We start from the raw sequence: 19,454 nt of genomic DNA, 5'->3' as shown, positions 1-19,454 counted from the left end.
AAAAGATTTTATGTGACTTTATAAATAAATAATATCCATTAAAGAAAATAAAAGAAAAACACTAGCATCCTGAGAAGTCAAATTATTTAGCCAAGCGGCAAGTGTCGAGACTGGAGTCCAGAGGCTAAGGCCCCACGACAGTGTTTTGGTTTCAGGATGTCGATGTCAAACTTAGGAGCTTTGGAACCTTCTCCTCCAAACTGTGCTCTCTCAAAGGAAAAGGTGGGAATATTCATTGAGAAGGAGTTAGTAAATATTTTTCTATTTATAGAAATTACTTTAAAATGCTTTGGATAGATAAGAACCCCAAAGCCTATAATATGTAAAATTATTTAGTTGCTTCAATTTATATATGTAATATACATATACATAATGAAACAAAACCAATATAGAATATACATTCTATAATACACACATATATAATATATACAATGAAGCATAGCATTTTATTAATTTATATATCTATCGGTATATATACATATGGGTGTATGTGTATATAATATTATATGTGTGTACAATATTATATATAATATATGGATGTATGAACATATGTATATTTCCCCCTCTAGTCAAATATATGTAGATTTAAGTTCTGTGAATTCAAGACTCACCTTGTTCCACAGGGAGCTCTCATTGCCCAGTGAATTGACTGGCACAAATAAAAATTATCTTGGAATAAAGGCAACCTAATGAGGACTAGTTTACTCTTATGTTTTGTAACCATCCTTCCCCGATTTGATGGGCTTAGAAATAAGTAGGATGATACTTCCCTTGTGAATGCTACAACAAAAGCGGAGCATGCCCTCACTGACTGAATGGGGCATTAAAAGAACACGTTTCACAGGAAGTAGCAAGACCACATTGTCACTAGGGAGCTATAATACATTCAGTTTTCCACAGTAAATCTTAACTGACAATTTCTCTCTTTTTAGAAGCGTTTTGATTGTCTAACGAGGTGCTAGAAATACAGAAAGACTTTGAAGAATAGTTTCTAATTGGCTTTTTTCTCCCATTTCTTACCCCATTATGAACCTCTAGTTTGGCCCCTTCATCCAAGAGTTAGAACTGACTCACTGGCAGTGACTTTGAGATTTTGCAGTTTTATTGCCACACCCTTCGTTCAAGGATGTTTCATTTCATTTGCTTATTTTCCCTCAGAATTACCTTCACTGAGCTCTGTGTAATTTATTCCTTTTTGATTTATCAAATACTTTTTCAAAAAGTACTAGCATCAAGGAATTGTCTCTAATAAGTAATTCTTTTTATATAGACTCAGATATCAAAAAGAATACTAATATAAAATGAAAAAACAAAGAGGTGTTTAATAACAGGGTGGATCACTAGAGATTAATATTGGTTTCATCTACATGGGTCATCAATAACTTAAAATTAAAAATAAATTTTGAAAATTGAGAAATATATATCAAAAGATCAAGATTTGAAAATGCATTAAAAATGTCAAAGCCAATGTTTACTGGGTGAGGTACATCATGGAAATATTCCCCCAAATGATAAATCTGTAACTCATAGTTGCTCGCTAAACTCTGAAGTACTTCTCAGAAGTGGTACCTTTCCAAAAATTATCTTCCATCTATAGTTCTTGCCCAATGGCCTTCAGTGAGACAGAACTTCCATCTAACGTCAGCTTGCCCAATGGCCTTCAGTGAGACAGAACCGACCGTGCTGCAAGCTCACATGTTCTAAATGACTCATGTCTCCTTGTCTGTCACTCTCTTCATTTTTAATTCATTGAATCCTTTTACCATTCATAATAATATATTTTAGTGATCTACACTGTATTCTATAATACTTTACAACTGAAAAAACTGAGTCAGTTGAAAACCTGAATCAAAACTCACTCTAATCAAAGAAGCTCTGACCTTCATTTTACAGACGTAAAAACTAAGAATCTGAGTTAATTACAAACAATGTGCTATGTAACCTTCTCAGTGTATTCACTACAGGGTGTTCTTCTCTGTACTTGCTTCATATGTTCGAATATTCATTAGGCACACTGTCTAAACTTTTTGTTCCTGTACCAATTAATGTTTCATCTCCTACTGCCTAACATAGCATTTGTTTTCTGAAAAAATCCAATGCCAAAGTCAGATCAAACCAGATATGCTTGGTGCAAATAATATGACAAAAACAACAAGATATTTGAGACCTAGAATAACCAAGGAAAATCATTGAGATAAAAATAACTGAAAACTCAACTAGAAAATTAAATTGAATTTTGTTATTTATTTATTTATTCTTCTTCAGCAGCACCATAATGTATTTATTTGTTTAAATTGTTTTATTAGGGGCTCATACAACTCTTATCACAATCCATACATACATCAATTGTATAAAGCACATTTGTACATTCATTGCCCTCATCCTCAAAACATTTGCTCCTCACCAAATTTTGTTCTTTAATTAATGAGAATATCACTTGTTATACACAAAATTGAACAGTCATCTCAAAATCTACATAGTTAAAGCCCAATCCAATACTTGTCATATTTAAGTAGAGTTTTGCTTTAGTGTATCAAATCTTAAATTAATTGGTAAATAAGTGAACAAACTTGCCTTTATGACTTCTTAGAAATAACAAATTATTTTCACTTTTCACTTTTCAAGTATCAAATTTAAAACATGACAAAGTTTTTAAAAGTCAGGAAAGTCTGTCTTCATTAAAGTGTGGCTCCATGTCTTTTGTGGGCATGTAGACTACACTAATATACGCAGCGGACCTTGTGTGGTGCTCAGTGATGTGCGAGGAAGCTTCGGAAAGTTAGAGGGGAAAAATGGAATGTTTCCATGAACTCTTTAAAATCCTCTCATATTAATCTGAGAATGTTACAAGTGGTAAGAATCTCAAGTAGCATTTTGCAATATATGTGAAAAATGGAAAATATAATGCAAATGTAAATACAATATATGACAAATTTTTGCTGTTGTCTTTTGCAAGGACCATGAGTAAAAGAGAAAGTGAATGAATTAATTACACATTTTGACGTTGCCCATTTCAGAAAAGCAATATATATTCTTGTCTTTGAAATGTGGATATTTTGCATCTTTCCAATACTTTCTGTATAATCTCTGCTCTTTCACAAGAGTTCATGATAACATGTTTCCTTAAATAATGTTTGGTTTCATAATTGAAACCTTTGCTGTTATTATTCCGATCACCACCATGATTAGCATTATCATTATTCAGAGATGTGGGGTGCTGCACAGTGCATAGTCTTTTTAAAAATATATTTAGCATGAAAGCTAGAACCTGTCCTGCATGAATGTTTGCAGTGTTTATGTAATCAGTACCTATGTTGCCAAGGATTATTGAACACAGCTGGGTGCCTGCTGCTTGCCTCCCCCTCTGTTGGAACAGTTGCCAGAACAGGTAGTCAAAAATGGAAAGTAAGGGAAAATTCAGGCATCTGGAGTGTCTCTCAGGAAAGCAGCTGTGGCTTCCTTAGGAAGCAGTCATTGTTTCCCATCAGCCAAGACTGTGAATACCCTTGGGTCCAGTTCTGGCATAACTGGCCTCGTAGGATGCAGTTTATGACTTAGGACTTACGCTAGAAACCATTTGGGCAGCTTCATCGCTGGCAGAACACAGAGAAATCCGCCAAGCTGCGAGCCATATGTGGGTTGTGGGCCTCTATTAGTCTGTGCTAGGAAGTTCCCCTTTGCTGGGCTCTAACTATTCCTTCGACACAACAAAAACAATATCCAGGGATCTGTCCAAACATAGCTTTCCAAGAGACACTGTCTTGCTTTGAAAACTAATCATTGTTATTGTTCTGCACGCAGATTTCTCCTAAAAACAAAGGTATATTTTAAAGGGATTGTTTATCTTCCATGAATTGTAGGCAAGATCCAATTATTTTCTGATGTTACACCCATAATCCTGAATTTGCTCTCTTAAATGGCATTCTATATTAGTAACCACACATTCTTCCAGATTGTTTGTTTATATCAAATAGTTAGAATTGATATTCACGTGAAATAGATTGGCTTCTGATATTTGGCTTACGCTGAAAATTAACCAAATTGTTTCATAGGGGCTGCCATTTATTTATGTACTGTGAAAATGGTAATTTGAAAAGAAATTCAGATCGAATTATTTTATTGATGATTTTTATAGAAGCTCTAATTTTAGAATGTAAATGCTTTAAATTTCAGTCAACTTGGAAAGGTGTAGTATTTAAAGTTTTTATGTTAAATGTCTTTTTTTCTATTAAGTCAAAATCCCTTCAACTGTTTATTCAAAAATCTTCAGGGTACAAAAAATACTGGATATAAGACAAGCAACTTTGTGCTGATGTTAGATGCACTCAAGAAAATTATGTGGGATTATACTTCTAGTTGTAGCTAGGATATATTTGCAGAAATGTGAAGGTAAGACATAAAAATTAATTAATTTTAAATATATTGAACTTTTGTATACTTCAGGAAAAAGTTCAGTCATAGTTCTCTAGGGCCAGGGGTCAAATTATTTTGAATGATCTGCCTATCATGACTTTTAATGAATGACAAGTTGTAGCACAGAGTCAATATGGGTAATGTCCATTGAGTGCCTAGTTATTTTTCTACTCATTTCATTCTCCATCTTATGAGAACTGAAGCAGGCCATCTTTTGAAGTTTCTCACCCCCCATCTTCCTTTATTTCCTTTCCGTATCTTTAAAATGTGGCAAATGTGAGGCTAACTGGTACGAGGAAGAGGAAGATTAGCGATAGAAAAAAAAAGATTATTTCCATAAAATAAACTTTTCTTAATTTGCTTCCCCCAATGGAATTGTTTACATTCTGTCTAACATCTTATTCCACATGTGATAACTAATCCTTTATTAATTTGATGTTCCTGCTACTTTTTTGCCTCGACCCAATACTGTTCTCACTTTCCCCTAGATGAAAAAAATATTCTATAAAATCCTCACTGTTCTATAGAATAATGCATATTAATGATTACAACTTTAGAAAGTCTGTTCTGAAAATATACATTCTAGCTATCCAATAGAGATGAATCACATCTTATCAACTTGGGTTATTCCTTCAAATTTCCCTGTGTTAATTGGGAAGTTTAGCATTTCTCTCGACCAGTCTTTTTGACAAATTTCAAATTAAAAGTCTTAAAAGTGGAATAAGTTGAGAGGAATGAAGCCTAGATATTGAGAGTATATGCATCATAATATTTAGAAATTTAGAAAGGATTCGAGTAATTAATCAAAGAGAATATTAAAACCAATGCTATTGGATGGAAAGAGCCATAAAATAAAAGTTTGCAAGATTTAAGTTTTTAAAGACATATATCTCAAAGAACACTTTGTTCTTAACTCCGAATTTAAAGATGAAAAATCCACAGATGTTTTATGAAACATACCATCTCTTTTCACTTTATGCTATTATGGTTTACACAATTTCCACCAGATGGTTTGTGTGCACAGTAGCTAATTCATGCCAACTGTCTTCAAGAATGTTCTCTGAATTGTAGTTAGGCTTGGGAGACCTGAAGGAACCCTGGTGACCTAATGGGTTACTCAATGACCTGCTAGCCACAAGGCCAGTGGTTCAAACCCACCAGTCACTCCTCTGGAGGAAAATAAGACTGCTTCTTCTGTAGAGACTGCATCTCAGCAATGCTAATGGTCAGTCCTCCTCTGTCCTCCAGTGTCACTCTGGGTAGGAGTCAACTCAGTGGCAGTGGCCTTGGGGAGACCTGAGTGATTCCTGAGCTTCCTGCTAGGTCCAACTTTCAAATGCTAGTGTGATAACTCCAACATGGTCTTCACCAACAATATCATATTTTTTTAGTATACCTGAAAAGGATATTTACTTCCTTGAGTCAGCTAACGATTTAGAAAAGAATAAATCATTATACACAGTAGCACGTAATAAATTCTGAGAACTGAAGAAATGGCTGCAATGAAAGATGATGCATTTGCTTTATAAATTAAATTAATACTTTTAATACTGTAATTGATTGAATTGTATCCCTCCAAAATATATATTATAAACCCTAACCTCATGCTTCTTATAACTCAGGTTGGGTATGGATTGTCTTCGTTATGTTAATACCAGGTGCATCTTCAGCTCATCTTCTCTGAGGTGTCTAAGAGGTTAAACAAGTAATCAGAGGAGCATAGGTGGAAGGGGGGAGAGAGGTATCAGCCACATGAAGACTGCCCAGGAGCAGAAACTCCGAGAACCAAGTACCTTCCTCCAGAGTCCACGGAAAGGGAATGCTTTCCCTTAAAGAAAAATGCAGCCTTTTGAGGCCAAGAGGATGTGGTAGCCATTCAAATAGTGTGGGAGACACAGGCCATCTACAGTCCAGGGAATAAAGTTGGCAAGCCAGAGGGCCTTAAAGGGGGATCCAGGGCTAAGAGGCCTCTACACAGAATCCAGAGGGCATGGCCAATGCATGGATTGTCCAGCACAAGATCATTGCCCAGATGGTTTCAAAGAACAGAAGATTATTTCCAAGCCTTGAAGCGAATATCATTTGTTCTGCTGGAATTTGAACTTGCATGGTATCTCTTACCCCTTCTTTCTCTCCATTTTCTCCCAGTCATAATGAAAATGTCTATCTTGTGCCTATTCGACTATAGTACTTTGCAAACCTATCATTCATCTGCATTCTCAATTTCCCACACTCATAGATGAAAATAAAGTTTGTCCCAGGATGGAATAGATCTAAAGTCTAACTCATATTTTATTTAGATGATTCAGAGGGTATATATTTTTTAGTTTAGAGGTGATTTAAGCTTGGGACTGATGTGATGAAGTAAATGTGTTTTGCATGTTATAGGGCAGGGGTTTGGGGGGCACAAAGAGTGAACTATTATGGGTTGAATTATGTCCCTCCCCAAACTAAGTGATATAAATTCTAACCTTAATGGCTCTAAGTAAAAATATTTAGAAATGACTGAGTCATTCTCTTTGCAGATACAAAAGAGATTATAGGAGAAAGCAGAGGAGAGGTGGGGTAAAATAGATGCCAAGGTGTATGGAGATGTCTAAAATCCCAGGACGCAAGAACTGAAGAGACCAGGCCCTTTCTCCAGTGCTTAAAGCAAGAGGAAGCCCTCCACTAGAGCCAGCACTACGAACTTCTAGCTTTCTAACCTGTGGGAAATGAATCTCTCTTTGCAGAAGTCATCCACTTAGGATATTTCTGTTGCTTCTGCACCTGCTAACAAACATAGGCATTACTATTTTAAGGAGCTTTTGTGCTGTTCTGTACTAAAATATTTTATTTGTTTTTGGTTTTAGATTTTTGGATTTTTTAATAATTAGATTTTTATTTATTTAAAGAAACTTTTGATTATGGTATGTTTAATTCTTTTTTCTTAAAAATACAGCAGCAGAAGATATTTAATGAGTGAATGCCTTAGACCGATTCTTTAGAGAAGTAAAAGCAGTAAACCTTAAATTAGTTTTAATTTTTTTAATAAGAGAACATACAAGGAGAATGAGAGATATTTATCTTAAGGGGGTAGTTGTAGAGGCTGCTGGTTAAGTCTTGAGTTTATGGGCTAAACATCAGGCTGGACATATCCTGTTTAACATAGCTACAGGAGTTAACAGGCCAATATCAGTGGGTTAGGGATCAGGCTGTTGGCTCACAGCATATGCTGACTGGCAAATTCAAAATTGAAGATCAGCATAGCAAGAAATAAAGGTGATAGGATGAGGGGCAGGACACAGATCCAGAGTGAGCAAAAGGCCTGAGAGCTTTACCACATTATCCCTATAAATTGGACGCAGGACACCCACCACCACCAAACACCCACTTGCAATTGATGGGCTGCTCGTAGCAGATCTCTTATGAGGTGATTACATTGTATCAGATCCCATCATAGAGATGATTATATTATATTAGATCATTACACAATGGCCAAACCTCGGAGAGTTATGACTAAACTCATTGACATGAACCTAAACTATCACCCTAAGCAAAATATCGATTCTTTTCAAAAGCATCTTTGCCAAATAGACATTGACATGACATTTCTTCCCATAACATATCTTAGATCAGAACTTTGATCTATATTTCAAACTAATATAAAGTAATAGTGCTGTTATTTGAAGTCTAAGTATTATTCAATAATTGAAAGACCTCATAATATAGCTGGAATTATAACCTCTCTTAAATAAGGATGCAAAATGAATTCAAGACTTCCAACCAATTGCTTTAGTTTCTGGAAGTGACATTTATTAAGACTTAATTTTTGGTTTTGTTTACACATGACTACTAATATTTTGCTGATATATAGAATAGACTGAGAATCCCTGGTGCTTCAGTAGGTTAAGCACTTCAGTGAGTTAAGTTGACAGAAATGCTGATGGTTCAAACTTGTGAGAGGCTCCATGGGAGGAGGAAGAGGCAGCTTGTTTCCGTCATCATTACAAGGGTGGGAAGCTTATGGAGCAGTCATTCAAACATAACAAAGGGAGACTGGATTATTTGACTTCAGGAAAGGTGTCCTTCAGGGTTACCGCTTTGCATGGTACATATTCACTCTGTGTACTCAGGGAACAAGTCAAGGTGTTGGACTATATGAAAAGGAATGTGGCATCAGAACTAGAGGGAAGCCTTCCAACAACTTCCAATATGCAGATGACAAAATCTTGCTTCCCAAGAGTCAAGAAGACTTGAAATACTTACTGATTATATCCAAGATTACATACTAAAATATAGATTGCACCTCAATGTATAGAAAACAAAAATACACGTTCTCACAAATTTCTCTCTTATTTAAGATGCTTGATTTTCCCATTTTGAATGCAGTCTTTCAAAACACAGATATAGCTGGAATGAGCATCCTAATAAAATGAGTTCTCATTTGCATTTTAGTATGGATTGGTAGCTCAGATTAGCTGCCTTCTGGTTGATGAGCTTTGGAGGAAATGTGGAAAGCATGTGACGAGCGTCTGTACAGCACACTGTGGACGTCACAGTAGAGTTCTCTAGGAGGTCAAGGCCATTGCCTGAAGAAAGGGCTAGTAATGATGTGTCAGTGCCAGGGGGCTTGACACCAAAAATGAACTTCCTCTGGTTCAAATTTTGAATCCAGCTGTAAAAATTCAGAGACCTGCTCAGAATAACGATAAAATAAGTATGCATTGAGTTTGCCTGTATCCGGAAAAATCATTTCTGTACATCAGAAAATACTATTACAAGAACTGTGGTTGTCATTTATTCTTCCACTAGCTTAAGTAGTACTTATCCTATTTAACAAATACTTGGTTGAGAAATGTGTTCATAAACTTTATTTAAAAGAGATATATTTAATCTAATCAACTGTGGCAAAATAAAAAACAAAAAAGCTTAACATGTCAATAAAAGTTTGGCAAGAGAAATTCAAAATCAAATGATTATAGTGAGTTCATATTAAATAAACTTCTATCTAATATATGGATACATAATTAACTCCATATAGTATTTTACAAAAACCCACATATTCTAAAGTATAAGATTACATTGACTTTTCTTTCATAAATATTTTCTAATGTAAACTAGTAACTCTTTCATAATATCTCAGATATATTTGTTGTATTAAATTGATACAAACTTCGACATTCAGAATTTTATTCAGTTTTAAAAGGTCAATATGTGTTTAAAGACTTGATGGTGAGAACATTTCAGAAATCTAGGGATCACTAACACACTAACAAAATTATCATCACGTAAATACAAATGATTGCTATAAAAAAGGAAATGGATTAGGTTCATATTCATTTAACTGAGTGCTGTCGAGTTTGTTTCACCCCATACCTGAACAAAACATTACTCCTGCAGCGTCCTCACCATCACTGCGGCGCCACGTCAGCCATCGCACTGAGGAGTTCTGTGATGCCCTTCTTCAGGCTGGTCACTCATGTCCAAAATACTTAGGACTACGTCTCACCATCCTCACGTCTAAGAAGCATTCTGGCTGTACTTTCCCCAAGACATTTATTTATTCTGCTGGCAGCCTATATGATATTCAGCATTCTTTGCCTATAACGTAATTCGAATGCATCCCTTTTTCTTCAGCACTCCATATTCAACTTCCAGCTTTGACATGCGTACAAAGTGGTTAAAAAGCTCCTGGCATTGTGCAAGCACGCCTGAGTCTCAGTGTGACATCTTTGGTCTTTAGCGTTTTAAAGAGATATTTTGCAGAAGATTTGTCTAATGCAGTATGTCATTTGATTTTCTGACTGCAGCTTCCATGGGAATTGATTGTGGATCCAAATAAAATAAAATTCTTGGCAATTTTCTTTATTTCTCATGGTGTTTCTTATTGGTCTAGTTGTGAGGATTTTTGTTTTCTTTAGTTGAACTGTAATACATACAGAAATTTGGATTTCTATAGTATTTGATCTTCTTTAGCAAGTACTTCAAGTCCTCTCTGCTTTCAGCAATTATGATTGGTGTCACCTGCATATTTAAATTTGTTAATGAGTTTTCCCCCAAACCTGGTGTCTCATTCTTCGTCATATAGCCCAGCTTAGGTATTTTCTCAACATACAAGTTGAATAAATGTGGTGAAAAGATACAATCCTGACCCATACTTTTCCCATTCCCAAATAAATGAATATCTTTCAAGCAGTGTTCTGTTCATACAATTCTCTTGGTCTGCGTGGAGATGCTGCATGCACACAATGAAGTGTCTGGAGGCCCATTTTTCACAACATAATTTGTTATGATCCCCACAATTGACGGTCTTAGATTAATCCAGAACACACAGACATGCTGTCAGCTTTCCTTCTATGTGGAAGGATAGTATTCAGGGACTTGGGGAAAAAAGCAAACAGCAACAAAATGAGGAGAAAAAAATAAAACTACAAGCAATAGGATATTGTATGTTTTGGTAGGAAACTGAAAGAATTCAGATAACTGGAGAAGGGACAATTTATGCAATTTAGTTAAAGATAGCAACACATAGGAAATAGGGCTTAAATTATAATTTAAAGGATAGAAAACTTTAGGTGTGCCATTTTGCATTAATAAGATATGCTACTCTGTAATTATAGCAATTTTCACCGTGGTTTTTTTCAGTGAAAATATCTGCATAATTCTGGGATTCAGATAAAACTGAATCCTTGGGAGGCCTGTGGTGAAGTGAAATTCCTTAATATTGTTCTTCCATTAATATTTTTTTGTAACCTTTACCCAACGAATGGGTGAAAACATGTGAATAAGCTGTGGTTGTTCTTGCTCAGTGCCATCCACTCAGCTCAACTCCGAGCAACCGTATGTATTACGGACCCCAACACTACCTGGCCCTGTGCCTTCCCCAAAATTGTTCTTAGGTGTGCGTCCATTGATGCAGCCACTATGTCAACCCATCCTTTTCCCTGTCACACTGCTTTACCAGGTATGATGTCCTTCTCCAGGGAATGGTGTCTCCTGACAACATGTCCAAAGTGCATGTTTGTGAGAAACGAAGTCTCACCACCCTTGTTGCTGAGGACCATTCGACCTTTCTTTTTCCAAGACCGATGTGTGTGTTCTTTTGGAAGTCCATGATTCTTTCAATATTCTTCACCAGTACCTTAATTAAAATGCATTGATTCTTCTCTGGTCTTCCATATTCAATGTAAAAATTTCACATGCATATAAGGCTATTGAAAATACATGGTTTGGGTCAGGCCCATCTTAGACCTCACAGTAACCTCCTTGGTTTTCAACTCTTTAAAGAGATCTTGTGTAGCAGATTTACCCAATGAAATGCATCATTTGGTATCTTGACTACTGCTTCCATGAACATTGATGTGCATCCGTGCAAGATGAAAACCTTGCCACTTCAATCATGTCTCCATTTCCCATGATGTTACTTACTAGCCCAGTTATGAGGATACTGGTGTTCTTTGATTTTACGTTGTAATTAATACTGAAGAGTGCCATCCTTGATCATCATCAGCAAGTGCTTCAAGTCCTCCTTACTTTCTGCCAGCAAGATTTTGTCATCTGCTTATCCCAGGTTGTTAATAAGCCTTCTTCCAATCCTGATGCTGCTCTCTTTATATATTCCAACTTCTCTGATTATTTGCTCAGCATATAGGTTGACTAAATATGGTGAGGGGATGAAACCCCGATGCATACCTTTCCAATACGAAGAAGCTGTAAGAGACTCTGAGTTCGGGATTTCTTATTTTCCCATTTTGGTAAGCAGAAGATTGAATCATCTCATTAGCAGAAAGAGAGAATCCCATGACCACCGAAAAAGAAGAGCCACTCATGAGTAGAACATGCATGAGCTCCTTGCCTTACGTGGCAGAGGCAGGAAAGCAATGGGGCATCAAAGCTATAGCACCTGCTCCAAGGCCACGCCACAGAGAGAAGCAGCAGCGCTGAGACCATGAAGCAGAGCAGACGTGCAACAATGAAATGGTGAGGCCGAGCAGCATGCTTCTTAGCCCATGAAATAAGGCAGCGGTCAAGCGGCCATACAGCTTACAGGCCAAAGACCAGAAAAGACATGCCTGCCAGTATGACTGAGAAAAGGTTCTGTGGTCAAAAGATTATTACCTTAATATTTTGTAACCTGATAACTTTACTCATAGGTTTCATGACCAAGAGTATTGTCCGTGAGTTCTATGTAGCCATTGCAAGGAGTTATCGAAGAGCAGGGAAGTAGAGTGCCATGGGAGGAAGGGTTGCCGTCAGAGTGGGGGGTAGAGGCAGTCAGATCTCTGCCTTACCGCTGTTGGCCTTTGGCTGGGGTGGAGTTGGATTCTCCTTCTCCTTTGTGTTGCCAGAAGAGGCAAGAGGTACCCCCCATGCCATTTCCTCAGGCCATAGGGAGAAGAAGACAGATATAAAGGCATAGGCACATGTCGCATAGAGGTTTATAGATTTAACTGAAATTATTGCCCCCATCTCCCCTCAGGGACATCCTCTTGGTAGTGACAGATAGCAGATTTAACTAAAGCAATAAGAACGTACATTGCCAAGCAGTGGTCCCCATGGTGATGCAGCCAATTCACTGATCAAGCAAAACTAGAAGTTGGTGCTTTGAACCTACCTAGAGCAGCGATTCTCAACCTGTGAGTCTCAACCCCTTTGGGGGTCGAACGACCCTTTCACAGGGTTTGCCTGATTCATAACAGTAGCAAAATGACAGTGATGAAGTAGCAACGAAAATAATGTTATGGTTGGGGGTCACCACAACATGAGGAACTGTATTAAAGGGCCGCGGCATTAGGAAGGTTGAGAACCACTGACCTAGAGGGACCTCAGGTAAAGGCACACGAATCTGCGTCGTAAAGGCCACAGCTTTGGAAGCCCCATGGGAGGGTCGTGCTGCTTGGCAGCATATGGAGGTCACGTGAGTCGGAATGGAATGGACTTCAACTGTTTTTCTGGGTTTGCTTTTTAACTGCAAATGGGCTTCGAATTTTAGTACTTGCATAATTGAAGGTATCTGTTCGTTTTTCAGCTCATATAATTTCTTTACCCTAATATTATTGACTTTTCATCTCTACTCCACTTCAGAAGCTGTCTTCTTTGAATTTTTCAATGTCAACATTAACCCATCTTCATAGACAAATACAAGTTACTGCACAGGCTCTCACGAACACTCCAGAATGTTGGTACTATTTTACCAGGCACTTTCAGGAGAAATCCATGAAGTAATTTCTCTTGAATTACAGTCAAAACAAACAAAATCAAAACCAGCCTTTAAATATACCTACCATATTTGACTTCTGAGGAAACTCCCACATGGTAATATTATTCTTGACTTCTGCTTCAATATGACTGCTGATTTAATTTTTAATTTTTATTTCCTGGGGCGTGTGCTAAGGCTCAAAGAAATTCATGAATTTGGAGAAAACGATTGCACTGGCTAACGTGAAGAAAAATGGTTGTCTCGAAAGACACAGAAGTTCGTATGAAACTGAACAATCCTCTCATAAAACGTAAACATCAATGTTCGGGAGGATTTTTTCCCTTTGTTTTTCATTTTCTTTCCTTCACCCACCCTCATATTCAGGGATTACTAGCAAAATCACCTCAGTTCAGGGTCTTTCTGTGAATTAATGTCTGGTCTCAGTTAACGGTCCTTGACTTCACCTCAGTTCATCACTGCAGAGTGCTCCCATGCCTGTCTTATTACTTAACTAGGCTTCCTCTGTATATTTTTTATGGATCTTCCAGGAATAGTGGTAGTCTTCCTGGAGAGAGGCAACTGGCCATATTTTGTTAGTTTGTAAAGGAAGTCCGCACAATAGCAAGAAATATGGAGAAACGCTTGCCCAGCTATCCCAATAAATCCGGCTGTTTGAACATCACTCACTTTCATCACAATTCTGCTTTCGAGTCTAAAACCCAAAGGCATTTGTTCTGCGGAAGGCGATGGCCAGCAGTCAGAGCCCTGATTCCATCTTGAGTTTTAACATAATCCAGAATGCCACCTTGAGTACTTCACACAGATCTGACCACTGAACGACATAGGTTCTAGGGCAAATTCCAGGAAAGCGGGAAGAGGCTATGATCATAATCAGCCTCCCTGATACATACAGGGACATGGCAGATAGATTCATTAGCACTCGTACAAAGGACTGGGGACCCAGGCCTGTGCTTATCCTCTTCAGGACAAAGATAGGTAGGTAAAGAGTGATTGCTCCATCATTTTCCCTGCTGGACCAATGGAGGGCTTCTTGAGGGTTGCTTTTGCAAAGTTGCATCAAGGTTCTGATTGCAGTCAGGTGTATTTAACATTTATGGAACCAATGAAGGGGCTTTGGGATGTAATGGGTTACATTTAGGACTGTGAATTAGTTTATTGTACCAACATGGACAATAAACACATGTGGGGTTAATTGAAGGGCGGAGGGATAAATGGCTCCATGAACCTTGCCTTTTGAGTTCTCAGGTCCCTTGCTTTGTGATGGGCGGACCAGGGTGCAGCTGCCTTAGCAGTTCCCTGCTTCAGCTGGCAAGGCTGACTTCCTGCAAGACATCCCCAAGCAGAAGCCATATGGACCTACCCCAATGCAGCCCTGGGTTCTGGAGCAGCCGTGTGGAGACCCCTGCCAGCGCTGAGATGCTTACACATTCACTGATTTGGCTTTCCTCCTGCAGTCGGCATCATAGTGTGTGTTTTGTGAGATGGATGAGGACTTTGTGGATTGGTGTCGGGCTTATGGGTTGATGTTGGACTTGTGGGCATGGACAGCACTGGGTTGGGATGTTTTCTTAATGCTCACTTACCCTTTGTATAAAACTCTCTCTTATACATGAGTTTCTGTGGATTTGTTTCTCTAAAATACACAGACTAACACACACTATCAAGTCCAAGATCAGCAGTTTGAACCCACCAGGTGCTTATTAGGAGGAAGCTTTCTGCTTCCCTAAATATATACAGCCTTAGAAATTCAAGGCTATCCTGTAGGGTGGCTATGAGTTGGAATGGCTTTGATTGCAGTGAGTTGGGTTTTTTGAGTATTTGTGGCAGGAATGCAGCCGTTGCTGATTTGTAACTTTTATATGTACTGTTGACTTTGTAATATTCTTTGGTCTCTTGCGGACATTGTTCCAATAGCAAGCTCTTCCATTTCCCATCTCTCTCTTCTCTTTGATGCATATGCAAAATAAAATCTGTCTTCCCTAGTACTCTAACTGTGGAACTTCTCTCCTATGAAAGTTCTAATATTAACTCAGTTGAAATGGAGATCATGAAAACAGCTCTCTAGCTAATTATTAATGCATTGGTAAGAGCTCTCTGGAGGGCAAATATGTGATGGTGAAAATACTATGGCTAGTGCCTGTGTTTCACCTCGACAAGCCAATTGCTTATATATATGTCATGAGGTATTTATATTAAGCATCATCAATAACCACCACCCCCACAACTATGAATTGTTGCTGAGGATTATTGTGTCATTAGAAACCAAAAGTTTTGTTTTGCTAATTGTTGGTGATTTGTTTGTTTGCGAAATCTACCCCATGAGGTCTAGGGTGTAATCCCAGTGAACTTTTGGAGATGTTTATCATGACTTATTTATTTCTTCAACTTTAAGATTAAAAACAATAGGTGTGTGTGTGTGTGTGTGTGTGTAATGCAATAAGGAAACACCCAGACTTTGAGCCTCTACTTAAATATCTCAGTATAAGAACAGTTTTTTTCTAATAATGTAGCACTGTATGATACTCACCGACATGGTCACTGAAGACAAAATGAGTGCATAAGCAAATGTGGTGAAGAAAGCTGATGGTGCCTGGTTACTAAAATAAATAGCATCTGGAGTCTTAAAGACTTGTAGTTACACAAGTGTCCATCCAGCAGGGAAGCAACAAAGCCCACGTGGAAGAAGCACACTCGTCTGTGTGATCACGAGTTGTCAAAGGGAATAGATATCATAAGTTCAAAAACAAGCAGTCGGATTGAGGTGAAGAAGTGGAGACGCCCCAAACCCACCTGTATGATAATTGGACAGTTCCTTACAGAAGGGCCATATGAGAGGGAAGATGCATCCAGGCTCTAGTATAGCAGTGAAGTAACATGATGATCCTCCGGTTCTATAATATGTCCTCCCCTTCCTATGATGGTTCTCATTTTACTTCGTTTATCTTGTTAGACCTGAGTATGTTTATTGATACTTGGATAATGCAAATAATCCAATGCATTGAATCCAAGATAGATTAACCCATCATAAATAGTAAGGAGAGCAATGATTCCCTGGGGTACTGAAAAGAGGGGGGATGGGGAGAAAGGGGGAACCCATAGCAAAGATGACTATAATCCTACTCGAGGCTAACAAATAACAGACTTGCAGGTGAAAGAACACAGTGGATGGTGTAAGATATGACAAATAATAATAATAATAATTTATAATATAAGAATAAAGTTTCTTGGAAATCAAGGGTGGGGGAGGGGAGGAATAAAGGAGAGCTGATATCAAAGAGTTCAAGAAGAAAGAAACTGTTTTGAAATGATTTTGGCAGTAATTTTACAATTATGTTTGATCTAATTGAATTATGGATGGTTATAATATCTGTAAGAGCTCCCAATAAATGATTATAAATAAATACATACATTTTTTAAAAACTGAGGAGGAATGACAACAGTAATGTCTAGAATGTGACTCATGTTGGGTGAAGGTCATCTTGGGTCACAATCAATTTAATTAGAGATAAATAATTCTTTAGCAAAAGTTTTATTTCCAGAGATAAACAATGGGATCATTTTGTACAATACATAAAATATGCAGTGATACAAATGAAAAGTCTATTTCATTCAATAACTAACATATACCTCCCTTCCTAGAAATGACACAGACTTTTTAATTAAAAAAAAACAAGACCGCAGAAACAAAGTTTTTTTACCTCTGCCGAGTCTTCACATATGTGTAAGTTGGGCAGACTAAATTCTATCAGTGAATGACTGTTCAAGTCTAACCTATTTCTGTTCATTTTCTCCCAGAGTGACCGTAACAGTTGAACAAAATTGTTGACTATTTCTTCACTTTTAACTTTGTTTTCCTATTTGTGTTTTTCCTTTTCTTCAGATTTTTTTTTCCATCTGTGTTGCCTTCTGGGGAGTAAGAAGCATGAAACAGCTTGCCTCTGGACCTTAAGTGTGTACAGAATTCTCTTGTTTTAATCAACTGCACACAATGACAATATAGTATTAATGCGTATGGAAATATCATTGTTTTATATAAGGTTAATATGAACCATTAATGAATATGCATAATGTAATGTTCTTCAGTGAATATTTTTGCTCTTGCTTTTGTTTCAGATTTTACTATGGTCTATTAAAATTAGAGTCTTGTGTAGCTACTTTCCTTTCCTGCAAGGAGGCTTGGTGGCGTCATTGGTTCCACACTGGGCTGCAGCCTACAAGGTCAGCAGTGAGAACTCCCCAGTCGCTTGTATGGGACAAGTTGAGGTTTTTGCTTCTGTAAAGATTTACTGGCACCCCTCCTGAACAGTTCTATCTTTACCCTATAGCTTCATTATGAGTCAGAATCATCATCATGACAGTGAGTTCCTTTATTGCTACCGTTGAGCACCAAAATATTTTAAATATAATATTATTTTAGTCACTGGTATCAGCTATTCTAAAAGCGCTGGGCAAAAAGAGACGGGAACATTTTAAAATCAGTAAGGAGAATGATTGCCTTTGTATCGATACAACAACTTTCCCTTTGGTATTTGTTAGTAGCATGCTTAGTAACAAAACTGGATTATGTGATTTGCCTGCCTACATTTTATTTACTTTTGCAAACTACACAGTCTAAGAAACTACACTAAAAAAATCGTGATGTGAGAATGAATAGACTTTGTCAGAAAGTATTTATTCAGCAGATTAATTTGTGATACGTGAGGCTAATGTGTTTCTGGCAGAATGAGGACAATGTAGTATTCTTGTGTAGTTTAACATTGTCACAATATTAGTAATCTCCAAATAAAATTCCTCCAGGTGTTGAATGTTCATTTTGGGGGAGAGATTATAAAAACCTGCCAAGTGTTTCATAGGAAAAAATGACAGGGTAACTTTCAAAGGAAGAGAACTGAAATTCTTTGGGGGGGGGGAGGGGAACAGCCTTTTCTTCTCATCTTACAATATTTCTTAGAATTAAAATGATAATTTAAGTGATAAAGTTGCCATCACTATAGCAGTTAATGCTGCTCTTCCTTGAGCTTTCCATTGTCCATTACTGGGATAAAGACAATTAAACCCACTTCATAAATACACTTTTCAAACTTGAAACAAAGAAAAGAATGCAACCTTTACGAGAACAAGACACAGGTGTCCATGTGGACTCAAAATCCAACATCACAGCACCGTCTGTTTCTCAAACTGCAATGACAGAGGTAGATGAGGTTTTGCATGACGGAAAACATTAACAAATTATACCCCAAACGTCAGAAGTAGGAGTTTGGCTCTGCTTCATTCGTCTTCTATACTTGTTAATTTAACACAGTTTTAGAGCAAGCACTGAAGCCCATAACAAGTACTGAGCCCTGCTTTTTGTCTCTTGCCAATGGTTCTTGCTGGACTTTAAATGTGTGCTATCAGGTTAAAATACAGAGCCCTCTGCTGGCTGGTCACTGTTAACTAAGAACATAAACATCATTGAGACCCCCATTCTATCTCCTAAACAATCTTCTGTTTGTAGGTAACATCTTCTGGTAATAACAAAGAAAAGATCATTTTAAAAATCTTTAAATAGCTAGTGTTGTAAGCTTTAAAAATCAGCTTTAAAAGTATATTTATAAAATGGGCTTAATTGTCATCAAATAGGTTAACTTGTGCTCCCTGAATGAGTTAGTTTATTGTGCCAACCTGGCTGATAAACACATGCGGGGTTAATTGAAGGGTGGAGGAATAAATGGCTCCGTGAACCTCGCCTTTCAAGTTCTTGGGCCTCTTGCTCTGCGATGGTCGCACCAGGGTGCAGCTGCCTTAACCAGTTCCCTGCTTTAGCTGGCAAGGCAGACTTCCTGCAAGACAACCCTGA

The 19,454-nt window shown here is 37.6% G+C and overlaps 1 protein-coding gene across 1 annotated transcript in view; it reads left to right on the top strand.

Annotated features, from left to right (window-relative positions):
* Window positions 1–19,332, top strand: part of AGMO (alkylglycerol monooxygenase) — a 380,748-nt gene extending 361,416 nt beyond the window's left edge. The window contains exon 13 of the mRNA XM_004702828.2: window positions 17,496–19,332. Coding sequence (XP_004702885.1) covers window positions 17,496–17,564 — 69 coding nt within the window. The 3' untranslated portion in view covers window positions 17,565–19,332. The remainder of the gene's footprint in view (window positions 1–17,495) is intronic.
* Window positions 19,333–19,454: the final 122 nt, after the last annotated feature.

Source organism: Echinops telfairi, unplaced genomic scaffold (genome assembly GCF_000313985.2).
Source record: "Echinops telfairi isolate 266 unplaced genomic scaffold, ASM31398v2 ScPeMD7_23;HRSCAF=83, whole genome shotgun sequence".
Classification (NCBI taxonomy): Eukaryota; Metazoa; Chordata; class Mammalia; order Afrosoricida; family Tenrecidae; genus Echinops; species Echinops telfairi.
The sequence above is the reverse complement of the archived record's forward strand: the minus strand, read 5'-3'. Positions and strand labels throughout refer to the sequence as shown.